Here is a 22,239-nt window from a genome sequence, read left to right on the forward strand (position 1 = left end):
TAGTGTTTGCTGCTTAGCATACTTGGTTATTTCTATGAAGGTTTCAACTTAGTGATTCTTATTTTTCACAGTTATCTTTGTAATTGGTTTTTCAATTTCTGTAACTCAAGCTTGTTCTATATTTTCCTTTGTCCTCATCTAATTCCTCAATTTCTTTGAGAAGGCAGATAAAGGTATCATCACACACTGGACAAGGCATTCAATTTCTTTTTAATGGTCACGAACCCATAAAACCACTTACCTTCCATAGATTTGGCCACCATCACCGGCTGTTTCAGGCTTGGTTGCATCCGTTGCCCAATGGATCCTGGTATTAAGCGCAGGAGGCATTTTAATAAGCAGTCTTACTTTTTTCTCTTGGATCCATGTAGATGAAACGTGTGATAGAGCTCCACTATATTTTCAAGCACTGGATCTGCTCTCCACTTAAATCAAACTGGGCCGGGACAAAGGGAGCAGCAGATTCGAGTCTCCCCTCTCATTCCAGGGCATCTGTTGGGAGAGTGGAGTGCCTGGCCCAGACGCTTGCACTGTTTACATTTTCCCCCTTTGCATGTGGTTGAATTTTCTTAAGTTAGATATATCTGCTGTGGCTCTTTTTCTTTATCACACGGTGCACTCAACTTCATTTCCTTCCTTTAGCCATTATGAAATTGTAGCCTGTTGTGTTACCTTCAGTTTGCTTTCGTGTGTGTTATGTGCTTGTTTTGTCTCTTCAGATTGAGTATAAGGCCTGGAAGGGAGAGGTACTGACTTTGGCTTCCTTTACTTCCTCAGAGTGCTGAGTGCACACTGGCTCAGGACTGAGACAAGGACAGACAAGGGCAGTCTTGTCTAAGTAATTCCATAATTCTCTGGAACCCTTTGGCTCCTAATCTTGAGAAATAGTGGGCCTTCAGACAAGGAGGCTGGGTGGGAGATGCTGCCTGTGCTCACAGCAGAGCCCCGTGAAAAGAGTGTAGGCTTTGAAGTTCAACAGACCTGGGATCATCTGAACGGACCTTTTGTAAAATCTCTCTGACCTGAACCTGTTTTCTTCATCTGTAAACCAGAATTGGTAGTGCTCACCCCATAATGATAATTAAATACATGAGTGAAGCTCATTATGTACCAGGTACCCTTCTTGGCCCTTTATGGGGTCTTAACTCTAAGATAGAGTCTGTTTTTCATCCTTATTTTGCAAATGAGGAAACCAAAGCACAGAGAGATTAACCATCTTTTGCCCCAAATTACACAGGTAGGACTAGTAAAGCCAATTCAGTCCTGGCATTCTAGCTTTAGAGTTTGTGCTCTTTGCCACTCACATTTGGTGGTACATAACAAACCCTGAAATAACTTTCTGTCATTGTTGTTATCACTTATTAATTTACCTTATAAATTAGAAGATGATTGACCTGATGTTTAGAATGTATTTTAAGGTCCTTTTATTTTGGAAAATAAAAATACTGACTAGATTTAATTCTTTGAGGACAGTGTCTTTTTTGGCTTTATCTTTATATCGCCAACACCTCTGATTATAATGAGGCCCTGGTAGGTACTCAGTAAATGTCTGTTGTCTGAGCGAAAGAACAGGAATCCTATTGTGCTTGCTATCAGTAGACTTTTGCATGGCGTTATGACTTTGGACATGCCACAAGGCCTCAGTCTTGTTCATGATAATTAGAAATACCATTACTGACTTCTTGAGCACAGTTTTGGGAATTGAGATATTTAGGTGATTGGGATTTTTAGTGCTTGTACAAAATGTTCTCATTACTCCTTCTTTTAGTACACTGCTTCTAAATATTTTATTTTTCACATGGACCACAAAGCTTTCTGAGCCTAGAGATAAATGCATCACCATTTTTGGTCAACATAGTTATGGATTGGCTATCTGTTTCTTTCTCCTTATTAGACTCTTTTAAAAACAGCTACCCTTGAGAAATGGCAGAAGCAGTTTTCCGTGCCCCAAAGCGGAAAAGAAGAGTGTATGAGAGTTGCGAGTCTCCACTGCCCATTCCTTTTGGTCAGGACTGTGGGCCTAAGCAAGACTTCAAAGTGTTCACAGCAGAGCTGATAAACAACAATGTAATTGTGAGGGACGCAGAAGATATGGAGCAGCTCTATGGGAGAGTAAGTGTTGGAGGCTTTGACATGGCTGCTTTTGACAGCCCTGAGCCAGCTATCCTTTTTGCTTCCCCCCCATTCACTCCCAAAAGCAAACTGTAATTGACCTATATTCTTTCCTTGCCATTCAGTCCAGTGTTAGAACTGTGCAATTTGAATCAGGTGCCCTGAAGCCATATGTTAATGAGGAAGACTACTCCCCCACCCTTGAACCCACATTGCAACAATATAGTAAGGTAGTGCATTGGCCTTTCTTGTCTTTCAGTTATAAAAGCCATGCATGTTCATAAAAATGTCAAGCAATTTACAGGAATCTAATGGGTAAAAAGTAAAAATTCCCCTGTCCCACTCCATCTCCAGAGGTAAACACAGGGTGGCATGTTGTTCTGTCTCACGGGGATCTTGTCTCTTTGGGGAACTCTTCTTAGATGAGAACAAGTTCTAGTTTTTGTGTTTTCCACCCATGATAAGTTCAGGTTGAGATTGGTAGCCTGCTTCCTCCCCACCTCACCCCCATCCATAGCCAGTGCATTACTGGAGGCTTCTTTTTTTTTTTTTAAGTAACCTCTACCCACAGCAGGAGGCTTGAACTCACAACCCTGAGCTCAAGAGTCACATGCTGTACCAACTGAGGCAGCCAGATCCCCCAACTTGGGAGCATTTTTTAAATAGCTTTATTGAGGTATAATTTAGTGCCATAAAAATTCACTCATTGTAAATGCGTAATTCAATGATTGTAAATTCATAGAGTTGTGCAATCACCATTACGGTCTAGTTGTGGAGCATTCCCATCACCACAAAAAGTTCCCTTGTACCATTGCAGTTAATCGCTGCTCCCACTTCCAGCCCATGTCACCCATTGATCTACTTCATCTCTAAAATGGCTTTTCTAAACATTTTTATACAAAATACATATGCTGTAGCCACCTTCTCACAGTGGGATACAGCAGGTGGCATTGATCCTTATGAAATGGGGCTCTAGGCCAAGGCCCTGCCTCTGCCTATCTCATTGCCTTAAGCTTACCAAACCCAGACTGAAATCATTAGGTTAAGACACATAAGGTGTACTGAAAACTTACTAGAACTCTTCAAACAATCAGAGATAAATGCTAAGATCTTCATTTGTAATCATTAAAATAATCAGAAGGAAAATATAAAGCTTAGAAAAATAGAATGAATCTCTTGTTAACTCAAATAGTTATTTTCCATCAGCTATAAAAATGGTAACTATACATGAACTAACTTTGTTTTCTCTTTTCCTGGAAGGGTTATTTTGGAAAAGGTATCCTGTCTAGAAGCCGTCCAAACTTCACAATTTCAGATCCTAAGCTCATTGCTAAGTGGAAAGGTAAACGTACCTCATTCAGTTCATTTGGCAAATTATTTTTTTCCTCTTTGATCTTACACTTTGATTACATAGGAAAATTCTCTGGAGAAGACATAACATGCACAGTGGCAATTTTACTGCTAAAACTAGCAACTATAATAATTCTGATCAAGGTGAAAGGATTCTGATGATTGGTGAAAATGAGTTTTAACTAATTTCTGGAGTTATCAAAAGTGTTATTCAGGTTTTTCTGTTGGTAAATATTGACTAGCAGGGTACTGTGCACTCAGAAGGTACTAGTAGTTTAAGTACCTCTTCACCTATATGCAAAATGAGCTTTATATTTTTTATTTCTAGCATTAGAATTTAAACAATAACCATAACATTAATGAATTTGTTAAAACATTAACTAATGTGTGTAGTTCTTACTTGCTTGACTCGCCTTCTTTTAACTTAAAAATCTTTTACCTTAGTGTGTTTGTCCAAGGAAGTCTCAAGGTGATTACATAACCAATGCCAGCATATAAAAACATAATTGGGGTTTTTTTGTAAGAAAAAATACAAATTAAACCTGCACTAAGATACCATTTTAGCAATCAGATTGGCAAAAATCCAAAAGTTTGACCATATTCTTCTTGGGGAGGCCCAGAGAAACATTCTTCACGCATCGCTGGTGGGAATGCAGGTGGTACAACTGTCACAGAGGGGAATTTAGCAATGGCTGCCAAAATGATTTATGCATATGCCTCCCCCCCAATCTTCGTCTCCCCCTAACCCCTAGCCACTCTAATATGTTCACTGTGCCTCGGAGGTTGCCCATTCTAGATACTTCATTGTACCTGGAATCATACATTGTGAAGCCATGTTGTAGCATTATCAGAACTTATCCTGAATAATATCCCATTGTATGGGTATTCCATGTTTTGTTTATCCACTCATCCAAAGATGAGCATTTTGGGGTGTTCCCACGTTGGGTCTGTTATGAATAGGGCTGCTGTGAATGTTCATATACAGGGGTGTGTGTGTGTGTGTGTGTGTGTGTGTGTGTGAACATATATTTTCATTTCTCCTGGGCATATACCTAGGAGTGAACTTGCTGGCTCTTATGATAGTTCTGTTTTCATTTTTTAGCAAATGCCAAACAGTTTTCCACAATATCTTCCCCCTGTTATATTCCCACCAGCAATACACAAAGTTCCTAATTCTATCGCTTGTTATCTTCTGGGTTTTGATTTTTTTTTTTTTTTTGGTCTGTTTTTTGTGATAGCCATCTTGGTGAGTGTGAAGTGATAAAATTTTTTAATGTTAATAAAGTCCAGTGTATATGTTTTTTTCTTTCATTACTTATGGTTTTGGTGTCATATTTAGGAAGCCATTGCCAAATCCAAGCTGATACAGATTCTCCCCTGTGTTTTCTTCTAAGAGTTTTATATTTTCAGCTCTTAAATTTAGGTCTCTGATCCACTTTGAGTTAATTTTTATGTGTGATATAAAGTAGGGGTCCAGTGTTTTGCCTGTGGATATCTAGCATTTACTTTTTTTTTTTTTTTAAGATTTTATTTATTTATTTGACAGAGAGAGAGAGATCACAAGTAGGCAGAGAGGCACACAGAGAGAAAGGGGGAAACAGGCTCCCCACTGAGCAGAGAGCCTGATGTGGTGCTCCATCCCAGGACCCTGAGACCATGACCTAAGCCAAAGGCAGAGGCTTAACCCACTGAGCCACCCAGGCGCCCCTCCAGCATTTACTTTTAACCCAGCAATTCCATTTCTAGGAATTTTTCTGAAAGATAGACTGGCAAAAATATGAAAAGAAATTGCACGAGGCTATTCATTGCAAACTGTTTCTTATATTAAAGACTGGATACGACCCAAATGTCCGGTATGAGGGGACTGGTCAATTAACACTGTACTGCATTCATACAATGAAGTACCATGGAACTGAGCTAAGAATGAAGGATAACTGGGATGTGTTCCTAAGCAAAGAAGGCACAGTAAGGGGGAATCTGCGTAGTGTGCCATGGTTTATCTGAAGTTGGGGGGATATAAATATATTTTTGAAATTTAAGGAAGGATAAATCATGGATTCTTTTTAATGCCTATGGTGGAGGGACAGAACAGGATGGAGAAAGAGGTCCAACTTTATAGATTTGACTTTGGAACCTTGTAAATGTGTTACATGATTACAAAACAAAGTTAAATTTTTAAAAGTAATTTTTAGGGGCGCCTGGGTGGCTCAGTGGGTTAAGCCACTGCCTTCGGCTCGGTCATGATCTCAGGGTCCTGGGATCAAGCCCCACATCGGGCTCTCTGCTCTGTGGGGAGCCTGCCTCCTCCTCTCTGCCTGCCTCTCTGCCTACTTGTGATCTCTGTCTGTCAAATATATAAATAAAATCTTTAAAAAAAAAAAAAGTAATTTTTTAAAAAAGCGGAATCTATATATCAAGTTGGTGGTATAGCCATGGAAGAAAACTATATTGAGTGACTGTAGAACATGGTGACTTGAGGTTCAATCCTAATAGCATAGACTTTGTGTCAGTTATCTCTTGGCACAGTGTTATTTAATCATTGGCTTTCAGCAGCATCCAAATTGCTGACAAGTTTGCTAGGTAGGTGTGCTGATCTTGGCTGCATATACTTCTCCATCTGGTTAGTTATAGAGATCAGCTGGCTACTCTGATGGATTTAGTCCAATAATGGATCGAGCTGGACTTACTAGTGTCTGGCTGTCTGTTGGTCGGCTGTCAGCTGGTCTAGGATGGTCTCAACTGGGATGAGGGGCGGGGGGCACCATAATGTCATCCTTTTAGCAGACTAGCCCAGGCGTGTTCTCATGGTCATGGTGGAGGGTCACAAGCAAGCCCCAGCATGCCGGTGCTTTTTGGACCTCTCCTCATGGCATGTTTGCTGTTACTCCAACTTGTCTAGAGTCAACGTGTTTGGCAGGTGGAAGATCTGAAGAACTGGGACCATCAGTGCAATCAACCTGCCCTATACTCTAAAGAAAGGAAGAGTTGCAAAATAATCTTCACATTATTTTCAGCAATTATTTTACAGGTGATAGCAATCATACAACCGACTGTTGTATGGGTATTGTTTAGAAAAGCACATGATTAATTATGTTGGTATGGTTGAGAGCCAGGATTTTCACAATAAACATCTGTACCAGGAAGCAAAGAAGATTATCAAAAAGTGCTAGGCTTGTTTCAAAGGAGGCTCCCCAGACCAAAGAGGGAAACATTTGAACATCAATGAGAATAATGCTATAGGGGCACCTGGGTGGCTTAGTCGGTTTAGTGTCCAACACTTGATTGCGGTTCAGGCTGTGATTTCAGGGTCGTGAGACTGAGCCCCACATCAGGCTCTGTGCTAAGTATGGAGCCTGCTTCAGATTCTCTCTCTCTCTTTCTCTTGCTAAAAACAAACAAAAAGAATTAATACTATAATTTGTTTTAAAATCCAGTCATTGGTAATAATACCTCAAAAAAAACGCTTGAATCTTTTAATTTTTGCTAGTACATACTGATACATTCCAGGAGAAATTCACAGTTCACTTGTGGAGGATTCACCATTTTGGAAATTCGTAAACATGGACTGGTTCTTGAGGTCACTAAGTAGTGAGGGATTTCTCTCTATAGAAGATTCCTGCTTATAAACAAGAAATAATGGGATTAGAATAGCACCATTTTGCATCCTCTTATAAAACATTGATCACCAGTGGTGTTGATGACATACAAAGAGACAACACATTTTTTTGTCTTGTGAGGGAAACACACAGCACCACCCATGAAGTAGGCTGCCCAAAATACTGAGCCTGAATCTGGTCAAGCCACCAGTTGCATCGATTTGCGGGAAACAGGGTCAAAGAATGCGTTAATTAAGCCAGTGCTGCTCAAAGTACTCAAGTGTCAAGTCCTTTGCAACAGAATGGAAATAGATCCCCTACTATTTAGCTGTTTACCTATGGCTTCCCTCTCTGTGAAAATCAGGCTGTGAAGACAAGGGGAGCTGAACTAAGCGATGTGTTGAGTGAGGCAGTTGCTTAAAGGTTGGTGCAGGCTCTTCTTGGACAGTCCATGAGTAATTCAAGAACAGTACTGGGCCTGCGACCTTTGATGAGCCACCATGTTTACAGCACAGTAGGGACGTGATCCTCTGAGGCCAGACCAGGGGGAAGCTGTATAGGACAGAAGACCCAATTGCTTCAGTAAGTGAATCACAGGGAAGAAAAACATGTGGGGTCACGTATATTAGAATCAACTTCAGATTTACCAGTCAGTTGCAACGTATAGACCTTAGATGGATTTTGAGTCCAATTTTCAAAAATTGTGACAGTTCATAGATTTTGGATGAGGCTAAGGAATTAATAGTAATTTTTAAAAGTAACAATGGTATTGCAATTATTTTTCCAATTTTTATAATTTTTTTAAGTAAGCTCTATGCACATGTGGGACTTGAACTTACAGCCTCAAGTTCGAGTCACATGCTCCACCAACTGAGCCAGCCAACGCCCCCAATTTTTTTATACAAGGTTTTTTGGATTTTTTTAAGTCTTTAGAGAAATATATAAGCACTACTTAGAGATGCTGTGATAGGATGTAAGGGATCTTTTTCAGAATAATCTGGAGACAGGAGAATGAACAGAAGAACAAATAAAGCAAGACTGGCCATGAGTTAATTGTTAAAGCTGAGGGATGGCAACATGGGAATTTATTATACTATTCTCCTTACTTTTGTATGTCTGAAAACTTTTTCACTTTTTCAAAAAGTGGGGGAAAAAATAGCATAATGACCCCCACCATCAAGCTTCAGCATTACGAATATTTGGCCAGAAACCTAGAAGGCTTTCAAATAGTATGATGATCTTAACAGTTGAGAATCTTCTCCTGATCTGTGTAGTAACTGAATTTTAGACAGTAATAGAAATTTGAAGGAAAGGAATTTATGCCAAGGAATCATAAATGAAGCTTGTGGACTGCCTTGAAGAAGTAAATCTCAAATGTCCATTTTAGGAGGGTCTTCACATTCTGGCTTCAGCCTCATCTTCCACCCTCTCTCTGCACTCTTTTCTACTTGTTGGCACTACAGCCACCTTGGGCTGCTTGCCATTCCATGGACCTGCCATGCATTTACTCTTTCAGCCTCTGCATGGCTTCCCCTGCCTCCTTCCCTCTGGTCTGCCTGGTGAACCCTCATTCACTCTTCAGAGCCCAGCTCAGCTACTCCTCCTCCTTGGTGTTTTTTTACTAAGCCTTTCAGGTAAAGTGAGCTACTCCCTTTATACTCCTTTTACTCCTCAGCTTGGGTTAGAATCAGTCATTTCTGGTCTGTCTCCCCAACTGGGCTGTATCTCAAGAAACGAGGATTTATTTTCTTACTTCTGTGTCTCCAGTGCTGGACACATGGATGACTATCAGTAATGCATGCTAAATTGTCATTTTTATTAAATTTACCAGAGGAGGGAGGTCATGACACAGCAAAAACTGACAAATTCCTAAGGAGGTAGGAGTATGTGAACTCCTAGTGTTTTTAAAGCTGATGATCATCTATTCCAAGCCTTTAATGCCCTGGGCAGAAGGCTGAGTTTGGGTAAGGAGAAACGATTTGCCCAAGGCAGAGTGGAGGAGGATGAGGACTAAAACCCACACCATCAGGTGATCAGTAAATAATACCGAAGGTGGAAAGGCTCAACCAGCCAGATGCCCAGAGCTAGAACCCAGAACTCCCAGGTCCACACCCAGCACCAACACTGCCATGAAATTCACTTCATCAACCCTTTTTGTCGGTACATGTGGGGAGCTTTGACTGAAGATGCCTTATGGAGCACGGGAAAATGGCAAAGTGCGTAACTTTAGTGCCTCGATATTTTCATCCAAAAGTTCAGAGGTGGCAGAGGGGTTTCCTCTTGCATGCCATTGCTGCTGCGCTGCAGTGTTGAGAAGGATTTCAGGGTCACATCTGGGCACAGCAAGAGCACTGTGATCAATCAGCACTGCCTTCCAGTGGGTTCAGGGAATGATGGCATATAAAGCATGCCATTGCTGGTTGAGCAAGATTAGCCTTCTAAATGTGTGATTTTGTGATTCTTGAAATTCTCTTTGTTTTTCTGGATTTTCAATGTATTTTTTACCTTTAGGAAAATTGTCTGAAGAGACTTTTTTGTTGTTACAGATATGAAGACAGACATGCCTATAATCACGTCAAAGAAGTAAGTCATGATGGCCTTGGCTTAAGTCAGATCTGTTTGTAGATAGCCTTTCCAGTGTGGTAGGTCACGCCTTGTTTTTTTGTTTTTTGTTTTTTGTTTTTCTTTTTTTTGGTAGTAGGTGTGTCCTTGAAAATTATGTCTGAACTTAATGTGGATCAAATCATATTTGAAATGCACTAAGTTAATTTTTTTAAATAATGCTAATCCAAATCCTTTGCCACTTCCAAAATATGAACAAGTGTCCTCTACTGTGTATGTCTTTAAGTGCTAGGATGTTTACACTTAGGTCTAGAACTAACCTCTCCCTATCCTCTTTCCTCACTCTACACTTGCAGGGTGAGAGAAAGGCTTCCATGGAGGCTCTTCCTCATCTACTCATACAATCCCAATTCCTTCCTCTGGCTTTTCTTTACGCTCTCCCATTTTCCGGAACTTCTCTTCTTGACCCCCCCCCCCCAAGCAAGCACGCTGCCTGTCACTCTCTTGGAGGTTTTCTTGTCACCACCACCCTCCCTTCGTGGGGCTGGTTCTTCCAGCTCCCACACAGTCCGCCTTGGCGCCCCTCGCTGTGCCGGCTGTCATACACCTGGATTTAGACTGTCAGTTCCTGGAGAGCAGGAACCAGGCCTGCTTCCTCTCTGCAGCCCCAACACAGAGTGGTCCCTTGGTGGGATTTTGTGGACTAAACGTTCATGCATTTAAATCCTCATTGTCCCTGAGAGGCAGCTCCAGTGGTGACTCTTCTGTAAGCCTTCTAAAAATATTGAAGCCCCAGTGGTTTTTCTTTTTGCTTCTAGCACATACTGGCAGAATCTGACAGCTCCTATTCAGTTGTGTGCTCGGTAACCCGTAGCCAGGGACAGTGACCCCAGGGAGATCTCAGTGGCTGCTGTGGCTATACCTGCAGGCTGGGTGTGGGGGTAGGGTTCCAGTCTGGGAGGGGCCTGCTAAGAACCTGGCAAAGCCCCCATCCCAGGAGCAGCTGCAGGAAAGCTGCTGTGGTCAACCCTAGGACTCAGAGCAGAAGGCTGCCCCTCAGAACTGCATCCTGGGGGCGCCTGGGTGGCTCAGTGAGTTGAGCCTCTGCCTTCGGCTCAGGTCATGATTGAGGGTCCTGGGATCGAGCCCCGAATCGGGCTCTCTGCTCAGCGGGAGCCTGCTTCCCCCTCTCTCTCTGCCTGCCTCTCTGCCTGCTTGTGCTTATGATTTATTCAAATAAATAAATAAAATCTTTAAAAAAAAAAAAAAACTGCATCCTGATTGGGCTGGCAGTCCAGCCAGTTTGAGTATGTGAAGTTCTGGGTGGGGGAGATTGTCACCCGGCTGAAGTTATCCCTTTGTCAGCTCTGCAGTAATAACATTCCAAGCATTTTATTGATCCTTGTATAGTTCCCTAGGGCTACCATAGCTCAAAAGAACAGAAATTTAGTCACATACCTCTGGAGACCAGGAGTCTAAAATCAGCATATCAGCTGGGCTGTGCTCCTTCAGAAGGCTATAAAGGAGGATCCTCCCATCTTCCATGCCTGGTGTGAACCTCAGGTGGTAGCCAGCAATCTTTGACATTCCTTGGCTTATGGATGCATCTCTTTAGGCTCTTCCACCATTCTCACATGGAGCTCTCCCTTGTGTATGTCTACGTGTCTCTGTCCAAATTTCCCTCTTCTTTCCTACAAGGAAACTAGCCAGTATGACTTCATCTTAACTTGGTTACATCTGCAAAGACAGTGTTTCCAGAGAAGGTCAGATTCACAGGTGCCAGGGGTTAGGACTTAACCATATCTGACATTTCTGCAGAAAATTATGGCCCCCCATCACTTGATTAATTATTTGGCCATAATAATTGCAGTCAAAATCTAAATTATTAAATATTAAAATAACTGGGTTCATTTTTATATTTTTATGTTAATTTTTCAGCTTAAGTGCTTGTTGTAATTGTTTCTTTACTCTTCCCTCTAAACTCTGATTCCCTTTCTCAAGTGAATTCACTCTGATTGGCTCTTTCCCAACATAGTTGTCCATGGGTGATGAGAACCTTCCATGTAATCCTCTCTGGAGGTGAGTATCCAGACCCTTGGATGATGCCCTAGGGGACTGAAATATATAGGTTGTGTCCTCGAAGGGCCAGTCGTGAGGGAGGTGTTGCCCCCCCCCCATTTGTAGTCCTCTGTTCAGCTAGTGTTTACTGCAGGTGCCTGAGTGTTGGGTGTCGGGTAGGTGCTACAGATACAAGAGGAGGAAAAAATTTCATCCCTATTCTCAAGGGATTTACCATCAAGTGGGAGCAGAAGAGAAGTAAATGACTGGACTGTTCTGTAATAAACATTGCAGGGAGGTTATTACTGTGATCACTGTCATAGCTAACAGGTACCGGCTCTCTAACAGTGCTAGCTATCAGTCTGGACGCTTTACTTGACCATCTCAGTTCATCTTCTCGAGAAGTCTTTGAGGTAGGCATAGTCATTTCCATCTCATTGTATCAGCTCAGACAAGGCAGTTCAGCTTCAGAGCCTCCAAGACATTGACACAGGAGAACAATAACGTCGTACATGCTGGCATTTCTTGGTCATATTCCATAAATGAGGTCCTGTGCTGATAACACATTTTAGACTGTCCCCTAAAGTCCTCTCATCTCCCCTAGAGGTAGGTCCTGTTATCTGACAGGTGAGGAAACGCAATCAGAGGTTACATAACTTGTGTAAGGGCAGTACTTGGACCCAAGCAGACTGCCTCAAAACTGTTTTGCTGTGAATTTCCAATGGCAGATAGGCATTCATCTGTAAGTGGGGGAGGGGGGCATTCACCGTGCCAGTGGAAGAGTATGTTCAAGGCCATAGAGACAGAAGAAGCAGAGGCGTATTCAGATGCTACACCCTTGTGCGGTCGGGTAGCCCTGAAATGGCTTTTCACCAGTCTCTTCACTGCTGCTAATCATAGCTGCCACCTTTTCCCCCTGCCACTCTCTCCCTTATGTCGCCTGACTTTTACTTTTCTCTTCCTGCTGCTTCTCCAGCAGTGTCCAGGGTTAATCGCAGCAGGACTTGGCTTTTTCAGGCATTGTCAGCCAATGAGAGGACACCTGCTCTGTGACTCATATGCCATATGTCTTAGTCATTTGTGTATCTGGCTGTTTGCATCACCAGTCTTTCTCAGAGGCTTTCTCCCACATGCTTTTGCAGCCACGCTCTCATTTGAGCTTCCACAAAATGAGCATCTGAGGTCATAATGAGGCAGGAATGCAGGTGTGATTCTGCTTTTTTGCAGAAGAGCAAAAAGTTATAGGGGTGTTAAGTGCTTTAGCTCGGAATCACATGAAAGAGCCAACTCCCGAACCCAGATCTGGTGCAGCACTTGTCCCCACAGAGCTGTCCTGCTCTCAAAAAGCAAGGTGTACACTTCCATTCATTAAAAATGTTATTTGTGTTTTGTAATGTATATGTATAAGTCAAAATGATTTTATTTTTCAAGTCTCCCCCTAAAAAGCCCACAAGCATATTTATAGAGTACTTACTGTGTGCTGAGCATTGCCCATGTCTTGTCTCCTTTAGTCCTTGCAACAAATCCATCATGTCAGTACGGTTTACTCCTGGTTTACAGAGTAGGAGCTGAGCCTTTCAAGGGTCGGGTAGCTAGTACAGGAACATGATGGAATGAGAGTTTGAACTTGTATCTGCCTTGACCACCGTATTGCAGAGATCAGAGCCTCTCTCCTTCTCTCTATGCTTTTTCTCTCTCTCTCAAGTTCAGATCTTTTGCTCAAAGGGGCAATAGTTGAACCTTTCATCAGTGGTTCTTTCACATATTTTAAGTCAAGGAATTTGATGAAAGTTGGGGATCCCTTCCCCAGAAAGATATGTTGACACAAAAATCTGTGTTCAAATAAAAAGATTCATAAATCCACAAAGCCTATCAAGCCAGTACTATAGGTGGCATGAAGAGCAAAGATTCTTTTTGAGATCTCTCAATTGAAAGTTCTTTTAACTGTATGCAACAGCGGCCATACTTTTCATACAGGTGAGAAGACACCCTGCCATTGTATGAGCAACTACATTTTTTATTCTGATTATTAAAAGTAATACATAACCCCTTTTTGCAGTAGTTGTCTCATTACCCCTACTTACAGGTGGGGGAACAACCACAGAGAAGTTAAGTAATAGGCTTTGTCACATATATATAAGTCAAAGAGTCTGACTGATATTCATGCATACAATTGTGGTGTCTACCCTGCTTCTTCTTAGATGTAGGTGTAGCCTTTCTAGGTTTTACTCTTTAAATCTAAGATACAGTTCCCAGTATATAGGAAGGCATACTCATCCCTATGTAGGATAGACAGGGTGTGGACAGCATTCCTCTGAGGAATCAGGGTTAAGCAGCCACAAATCTTAAAATATAGCAGAGGCCAACTTCCTTGTTCAGTTGCGTATGAGATGCCACAGTTTAGAAACTGTGACATATTCAGTCATCTATACGCAAAGCAAAATACTTAAGGTGAAGAGTAAAATTACCTCTGGTCTTCCCACAAACCGTGTGGTCGTAAGTGGCTTCCAGGCCAACGGTTGTAGGTAGAGGCAAAAAGTGCTTGAGTTAGGGCACCTGGGTGGCTCAGATGGTTAAGCATCTACCTTCAGCTTCAGTCCCAGGGTCCTGGGATCAAGGCCCGCATAGGGCTCCCAGCTTACCTGGGAATATGCTTCTCCCTCTTCTTCTGTTCCCCGGCTTGTGCTTTTTCACTGTCAAATAAATAAAATCTAGGAAAAAAAAGAAAAGAAAAAAGTGCTTGAGTTTCGCATTGCCTTTAGCTCCTGCTGATGAGATTTCCAGTATGGCAGCCTGACTCTGCATGGAGGCATTGCAGTGGGATCATCAGGCCAGGGGTCTCACTGGGGCAGAACGCTATTGTCTTACCTGTGATTTTTTATAACATGGAAAGTGTTCGGGGTTGCCTTTACATTTGAGGAACGAAGCAGATATTCCTCATCAAACAGTACTTCAAAAGTTATTATGAGAGAAAGTGCCCTTTCTGCTAGGATGCTTGGCCATATGTATCCTTTCATGCCATATGCAGTGAGGACCTTAGTAGGTACTGTGAAAAATATTTATTGAAGTTCTCATTTTGCATTCCAGTGCCGAGCAAAGACTCTGTATACTGTGAGTGGGATATTTTTCTGAAAATGTTGTGATATCCAAAATTGAGAATAATGTAAAGGAAATCCTGAGAGAACATAGCCATATTCTCTTTGTAGTCACCTTAATCATTTGGCCAACCAGTTTTAAATTACATAAATATTCATACTTGGTCAAACTGGAGTCAAGTTTTTTTTCAAAGTAAGAAAATTAAATGAAGCTCTAATAAAACAAAAGTAACACATGCTTATTGCAGAACAGTTAGAAAACACACACCAAAAAAAAGTATAAAGAAAACATTTACCTATAGCCCTCTACTGAGAAAAACTGCTATAAACGCTTTGACATGCTATGAACCCATCTCTTCTGCATGCCACGTTGTGCTTTGAATATTGAAATTCAGGTGCTACTAACAGTATTTGCATCTTCCAGGTATCAGCATCATGTGGAGTGGGCCGCAGAGCTCATGCGAGGACAAGGGCAGGAGGAGAGTACTGTACAGACAACCCTCCAGGATTACACAAAACCACTCGAGCATCCTGGTATAAAAAGGAAAGAAGTTCAAAGGCACGATGAGAACTCTGAAACGACTTCCAAAATGGAAGTTACCACAGATAGAGAGGAACCCTCTGTGATGAATGGGGACTCGGAAAAGTCGGTTGGCATGGACGATCCCTGCAAGCCATCAGGCAGCCTGCAGCAGGGCCCTGGGCCTGACCCATTCGCTCCCAACGGCATGGGTGAACCTGTGGCGGAGGTGGCCAAGCCACAGCACCACCCCCTGCCCCGAGTTCCTTGTGGCAAAGAAGGTGTCCTCCTCCCCCTGCCTGACACTCAGCCTGGAGATGGGAGCCAGCCCACAGGTCCCCTCTGTGCCAGCGAGAGGGTGCCTGGTGATGAGTACGTGCTGGTGGAGGAAGATGTGTATGATGAGAGCGAGAAGGAATGTGCCCCAAGTGAAGAAGTAAGTATGGCCGGCCTTTGAACAACAGGGGTTCAGACTGCATGAACCCACTTATACACACAAGGATTGGTGTGCAGGCTTTTGTTTTTTTGGGTTTTGGTTTTGCTTTTTTTGATAAATACAGTACAATACTGTAAATGTATTTTCTCTGCCATATGACTTTTTAAAGTATTTTTTTCCTCTAGCTTTATTATAAGAATGCAGCATATAACACATATATAAAATACACAATAATCAGCCATTTATAATTATTGGTAAGGCTTCCAGTCAACAGTAGGCTATTAGTAGTTAATTTTGGGGGGAGTCAGAGATTATATGTAGATTTTCTGTGGCTGAAGTCAGCTCCCCTAGCCCCTGTGTTGTCCAAAGATCAACTGAAGAAGAAAATTACTTCCTAAGTTTCTGGCCCATCGCAGATGAGGGCTAACCAGGATGCCCCTTACTCAGAAATGGTAGAAGGCCCATATTAAGTGCCCAGGACATGTGGGAGGTGGTGAGACCCTCTGGGAGAACTAGCAGGCACTGGATCCCAGCCCTGGTGGCCCAGTAGCTATGAATGTTATTTCTCCTAAAACCTCAAAGTTTGTGAATAACTTAACTTAAAAAAAAAAGAAAGTGCAAATTAAAGCATATATAATAATATTCTTTCCCTTGGGTGGGAAAAAAAGAAGTGCTGTAGTAATTACACATAGTCTTGAGTGCAGCTGTGGTGCAGGGAGTCTCGGGTATGGAGGAGGTCAGCCAGCACAGGAAAAACACTGGAAAGCTCAAGAGCACACACCCCCGCCCCCTACCGAGGGATGCATAGTCAGAGTCGGTTGCCCTAGAATTATCTGTAATAGCTAAAATGAGCAAATCTAATGGCTAAGTTGTATGTGAAACACCTGTTTGAAGAAATACTATCTAGCCTTTAGAATAGCGTTAATGGAACCTGATAAGCTAGGCCCACCCTTCTGAGTTGCAAGTGGGTGAAAAGAAGTACTTAAATTTGACCAAGGAAAGGATCACAACCATGGGAAAATTTCGTGGAGAACATAGAGAGGAAGCAAATCAAAATGTTAATAATAGAAACCTAAAACTTCTTTTTCCACATCATAATTAAAAATATTTTTAACAGTATCAATCAAATAAATGTAAATCTGTGAAAATTGTAAGAAAAATGTTTTAAAATGCAATCCGCTCTATGTAATATGTAGTGCTTCTGTTTATTTCTTTTCAGTTGGCACCAAAAAGGAGATTAGTATGCAGAAGAAATCCATATAGGATCTTGGAGTATTTGCAGCTTAGCTTAGAAGAGGTATGTTTCCTGCATGTTACCTTTTCAGCTCTTGGTCTCAGGGCCTGGACAACCTCTAATGGGGTCCACTTGTAAATTCAATTCTGTATATAACTCAGGAACTATATAATTCAGTAACTGAGTATGCAGTAACTGAACATTACAAATAGGTATTGACATAACCATAGGCACCTTCCAAAGTAGGTCTGCCTAAACTTCACTCCTTAACCTTCATTTCATCAGGTCTAAGAAGGGGTCCTTCCTATATGATGAGATACAGCTTATATACCATACTATTCACCCATTTAAAGTGTACAGTTCATGGTTTTTAGTGTTTCATAGTTTCACCAGCTTTTAATAAGCCAAGGTGCGTGCTTCAAGTCATGTCGTGGCTGCTAATTATATAAATGGATACTAGATATTTCCTTCTGCAGAATTACTAATACATGTCTCTTAATGGAATAGCTACATTCCCAAAAGTTAGTTAAAAGTGACTTTCTAAAAACTGCATCATAAATTTTCCCTCTTATTTGGAGTTCCTCTATCCTGTGTTCATTTGTTCAGTCCCTCCTCCTTGGCTTATGTTTACATTGTGCACAGAAATGTCCTTTTTGCCCTGGAGAACTGTACCCCTTCCTCAATCTCATGTGCTTCCTCTCCCAGAATGCTCCTGCTTGTCTTGGATGGCTCCCGCAGTCACTAGCACTGTTCTTGGTGGAGATGCAGGTCTCAGGAAGTGCTTGTTGAATGTGGCCACATTGGTAACTTTGTGGGTGCATTCTCAGAGAAGTAGTTGTATCTCCATGTTTTCTGGATTTCCTTGTCTGTACTTCCTTCCTTGCAATGAGACCAAACAGACTGTGGGACCCAGAAATGATATTTGGAATTATTTACTACATCTCCTTTTTCTACAAATGCACCAGCTGAATCTGTTGCAGAAGACAGTAACCACTAGCCACGTGTGACTATTTAATTTAAAAGTGAACAAAATGCAGAATTCTGTTTCTCAGTTGTGCCAGCTACATTTCACTCAGCAGCGACAGGTGGATAGTGGTGACTGTATTGGACAGCACAGGTGTAGAACATCATCATCATAGGAAGTTCTGCTGGACAACACTGTAGATTCCCCTTCTCTAGGTGCTTGAGCTCTCTGGGCCTTGATTTCTTCTCAGTATAATGAGCGTTATGTAATGCCTTGTTCATAAGATCTTCTGGGAATTAACTACCCCATGTAATGGGCTCAGCACAGTGCCTGATACATAGTAAGTGCTCAGTAAGCATTAGTGTCTGCTTTTCTTGTTGTTATCATCATTATTAAATTACTTGTAAAAGCTATTAAGTAGCTAGTTAGAACCTTTTCTTTTGCAATCAGTATTTTGCAAAAATGTTCAATGGGTACTTACTCTGTGCCGAGCACTGGGCTAAGTACTAACAATACAGAAATAAACAGAATATGGCTCTGGTCCTAAAGATGGCCCAGAAATAATTACATTCCATGTGGCCTGTGGATTGTGCCAGTGTTGCTCCTCTGGTATCCTTGTACCCAATGTCTGATGTCTATCAAGTGCTTAATCATTTTATTTGTTAAATGGGGGCATTCAGGGTGTGGAATTTGCACAGAAACTGGTGGAGTCCAAAAGGACGTGAACTAGCTGGAAAGCCTTCATGGAGTTGGTGATATCTACAGATGTGAAAAGATAAATAGTGTATTGCCATTTGGACACTAGACAGCGTAGACTCCTTCATGCAGCTCAGCCCTGGATGGCAACACAGAAGGGCTAGATCATGAGGGCATATCTATAAGTATCAACCAGGGTTCTGACCCGGTCTTGGCGGTGCTGGGGCACTGCAGTGGCCATGTCAGGGAAGGGCAGGTACTGGAGCTGGCATTAGTGGGAGACTGCTGGAGGGCTGAGGAGGAGCCGGCCAGGATCTCAGCTCTGGGAGGCGGCAGCAATAGGCAGAGAGGGCATTTGGTGTCAGCCTCACTGTTCCAGGAGGTGACTGGTTGTGTTCCATGTGATGCTTTTTACTGACAATAAAAGGCGTCACTCTCTGCTGCTGTCTCCCAAACACTCCTGAACAAAGACAAGAGTAGTGGGAGGTAGATTAGGTTGCTGTGCATTCTTGGAAGCTGCTTGGTTCCTGAGGACATTCCACAGAGGTCTTGCAGTTTTCGGGGAGTGTGCGATTAAACCTCGCTCTGCCTCAGTTCTGTTTTGGCAGATTGCCTCTGAATGAATCACCTGTGTTTGGTGCACCACTTATACAGTTTAATGTGTTTCCATAAATGTCCATCAGGAGCACAGGCAGCCCTTCTCTGGTGATTCAGAGCAGTTTTTTTCTGGAGCTTGGGTATGATAATTCCACAGCTGACTTAAAGATCTGTTACTGAGAACTGTTTTTCCATTATAACACTTTGGGACCTAGCTAGATTTCGTGATGATATTAAAACTATCATTAAACTCTTCCCTCCACTTTGCTTTGATAGTAAAAGCTTACTAATGAGATCTCAAGGGACATAATCACCTACCTCCCCGGATTTCCCCAGTCTTCTGATGATTTAATTCCAAATAAAGCCAACTCAATTGAATTAAGATCCATTCCATCTGTAATAAGTGCCTATGAGCAGTTTGTGTATATTCATAAAAACCATTTATTTTAGGCCAATAAATATTAATGAGGCATTGGTTTTATCAGTTCTTAGGAACATTTGTTTACTGATAATGGAAAGTTTCTGAAGAACTTAAATTCTAACAAATACTAAAATGAATTGAGCAGTTAGGTACTTTGCATAGACTTTAAAATTTTTATGAGACTTAATCTCATTAAATCTTTTTTTTTTTTTTTAAAGATTTTATTTATTTATTTGTCATAGAGAGAGAAGCGAGAGGAAGCACGGGCAGAGTGGCAGGCAGAGGGAGAAGCAGGCTCCCTGCCAAGCAAGGAGCCCGATGTGGGACTTGATCCCAGGACACTGGGATCATGACCTGAGCTGAAGGCAGCCGCTTAACCAACTGAGCCACCCAGGCGTCCCATCTCATTAAATATTTAATAAGGCATTTTCAGCCCCATTTTGTCAGTGAGGTAGGAGAGCTTAAGTGATACTTGCAGGGGGCTTGCTGTTAATGAAGATTTCAGCCCAGCTCTGCCACATCCCAGAGTTCATCTTCCCTGTTGTCCCGTTCTGAACTAAGAAGTGATGGCTGGGAGACATCGAAAAGAGAAGCCCTTGACTGTTGGAGAACCCAGGTTCATCTCCTCCGTATCAACTTCTGACCACCATTTGTGTGCATCCGAGAAACAGTGGTACTCTGCATTAGTGAGTGGTGTGCCACAGGAAGACCAAAGGTCAAAGTAAGATTATCAGACTCCCGGGAAGGCTGTCAGGTAGCTGCAAGGGGCTGTGGGGCATGCAGCATCCACGTGAGGAGAAAGGAGCTGGAGAGCCAGGCCTGCAGTGACTCCGGCAGTGTCATAAACCCGGGGTCGATTCTCTCTGCACAGGCACAGAGCAAACGCCATGTGTTAGGTGCTCTCCTGAGCCAGGGGAACGGCAAGCAGAGTTTCTGCTCTCACAGAGTTGACTTTCGAGCTGGAGAGGCGCATATAAGAAAGATCTTTTCAGACAAATGTGTTCTGGGACACCTGGGTGGCTCAGTGGGTTAAGCCTCTGCCTTCTGCTCAGGTCATGATCTCAGGGTTCTAGGATCGAGCCCCACACCAGGTTCTCTGCTCAGTGAGGAGCCTGTTTCCCCCCTCTCTCTGCCTGCCTCTCTGCCTACTTGTGATCTCTCTCTGTCAAATAAATAAATAAAATCTTCTTTTAAAAAAAAGGTGTGTTCTGAAGAAGATGATCAGGATGGGGGTTGCTTAACAAGGGCGGAGGGGAAGACCTCTCCAAGAAGTGACCTTTGCGTCTGGGGCAGAACGTGCCAGATACTGGAGTAGCACTTAAAAAGGTGAAGGCAGGAATGACCTTACTGTGTTCAGGGGCAGACATGGAGCCAACATGACCAGAAGGAGTAGTGGTCAGATGTCCAAGGGACTGGAGGCTGTGGGAAGCAACGTGCCTTGCCATAAAGCCATTTGGAGGGTTTTAGTCATGGGAGCCACGTGACCTTCATGTGGGGAAAAGATGGCTCCAGCTACTATGGAGAATGCATGGAGCAGAAAGGCCTCTGAGAAGTCCAGGCAGGGAGTGGCAGCTGGGACCCAGAGAAGCAGGGTCACCTGCATCTTTAGAGAAGCTCTAGGTTTAGACCAGAGTGGACCTAAAGCGGTAGTTCTCAAGCCACTTTACTCTTAAAAATTATTGACAATCCCAGGAACATCTTTATGTGGGTTATATCTGTCACTGTTTGCCAAACTAAATTTTTAAAACACAATTTTGAAATTTGTTCTTTGATTCATTTTAAGATAATAATGATAAATCCTTTATATATTACATAAAATTTTATGGAAAAATAACTACATTCTTATAAAACAGAACAAATTCAGTGAGAAGAATGGCAGTTTTCCCCTTCTGCCAGTTGCTTGAAGGTCTGGCTTTATAGAAGTCAGCTGGATGCCCACATCTGCTTCTTTATTCAGTCTGTGTGACACCACGTGTCTTAGCGCCTCTGGAGAGAATGAGCAGGAACAAGGCAAATAAAGTGTTCTTTTCATGAAGCAGTTTTGGCCTGGAGATCTCCTGAAAGGGTCTCGGGGACTCCAGGATCCCCAGACCACACTTTGAGAACCACTGTTGTAAAGAGAATTGGCATGAGATAGGAGAAAATGACAGGGGGTGGACTCAGGCAATTCCTGGGGATCAGAGGTGTTTCCTTAGCAAACCTTATCACTGCTTGAAACCCCCTACACCTCCATGGCCTGTGCTCTCCTAAATCCTCTTGTGGTTTGTTGCTGTGCGTGCTGGGGCAGTGAAGAAGTATGCTTGGTGAGCACCCATCATCAGTACCATGCTGTTGAACAGAAATGCGTAGGCTTGGGGCGGGGGACTGCATCTCTGTCACCACACTGTGTAAGAAGGCCCTCATCTGTGCCAGGCAGAGGCAGCAGAATGGTTTTCGTTTGGTTCTAGTCTTCTGTCCCCATTTTTATAAAGAAAGTACCCTGGTTTTACTGATAACCACCATTTAGCCACTAGGACACACCATTCTCGTATAAGTCTGTTCGGGTGTAAACATGGATCCTATCCCCATCTACAAGTATAGTGAACAGTGCTTGGTGGC

The 22,239-nt window shown here is 42.6% G+C and overlaps 1 protein-coding gene across 5 annotated transcripts in view; it reads left to right on the plus strand.

Annotated features, from left to right (window-relative positions):
* Nucleotides 1–22,239, plus strand: part of TSEN2 (tRNA splicing endonuclease subunit 2) — a 42,403-nt gene that overhangs the window by 3,581 nt on the left and 16,583 nt on the right. For 4 of the 5 annotated variants that reach the window (XR_001178936.2, XR_001178938.2, XR_006601561.1 and 1 more), the window contains exons 2-6: nt 1,895–2,112; nt 3,373–3,454; nt 9,605–9,641; nt 15,198–15,729; nt 16,949–17,026. Coding sequence is in view for 2 of the 5 variants with exons in the window: in XM_004738550.3 (XP_004738607.1) it covers nt 1,924–2,112; nt 3,373–3,454; nt 9,605–9,641; nt 15,198–15,729; nt 16,949–17,026 (918 nt within the window). In the remaining 3 variants the exon portion in view is untranslated. Of the gene's footprint in view, nt 1–1,894; nt 2,113–3,372; nt 3,455–9,604; nt 9,642–10,867; nt 11,700–15,197; nt 15,730–16,948; nt 17,027–22,239 lie in introns of those variants that run through there. The other variant, XM_004738551.3, reaches the window with a different exon arrangement.

This window comes from Mustela putorius, unplaced genomic scaffold (assembly GCF_011764305.1).
Source record: "Mustela putorius furo isolate JIRA1106 unplaced genomic scaffold, ASM1176430v1.1 tig00003850_pilon_pilon_pilon, whole genome shotgun sequence".
Classification (NCBI taxonomy): Eukaryota; Metazoa; Chordata; class Mammalia; order Carnivora; family Mustelidae; genus Mustela; species Mustela putorius.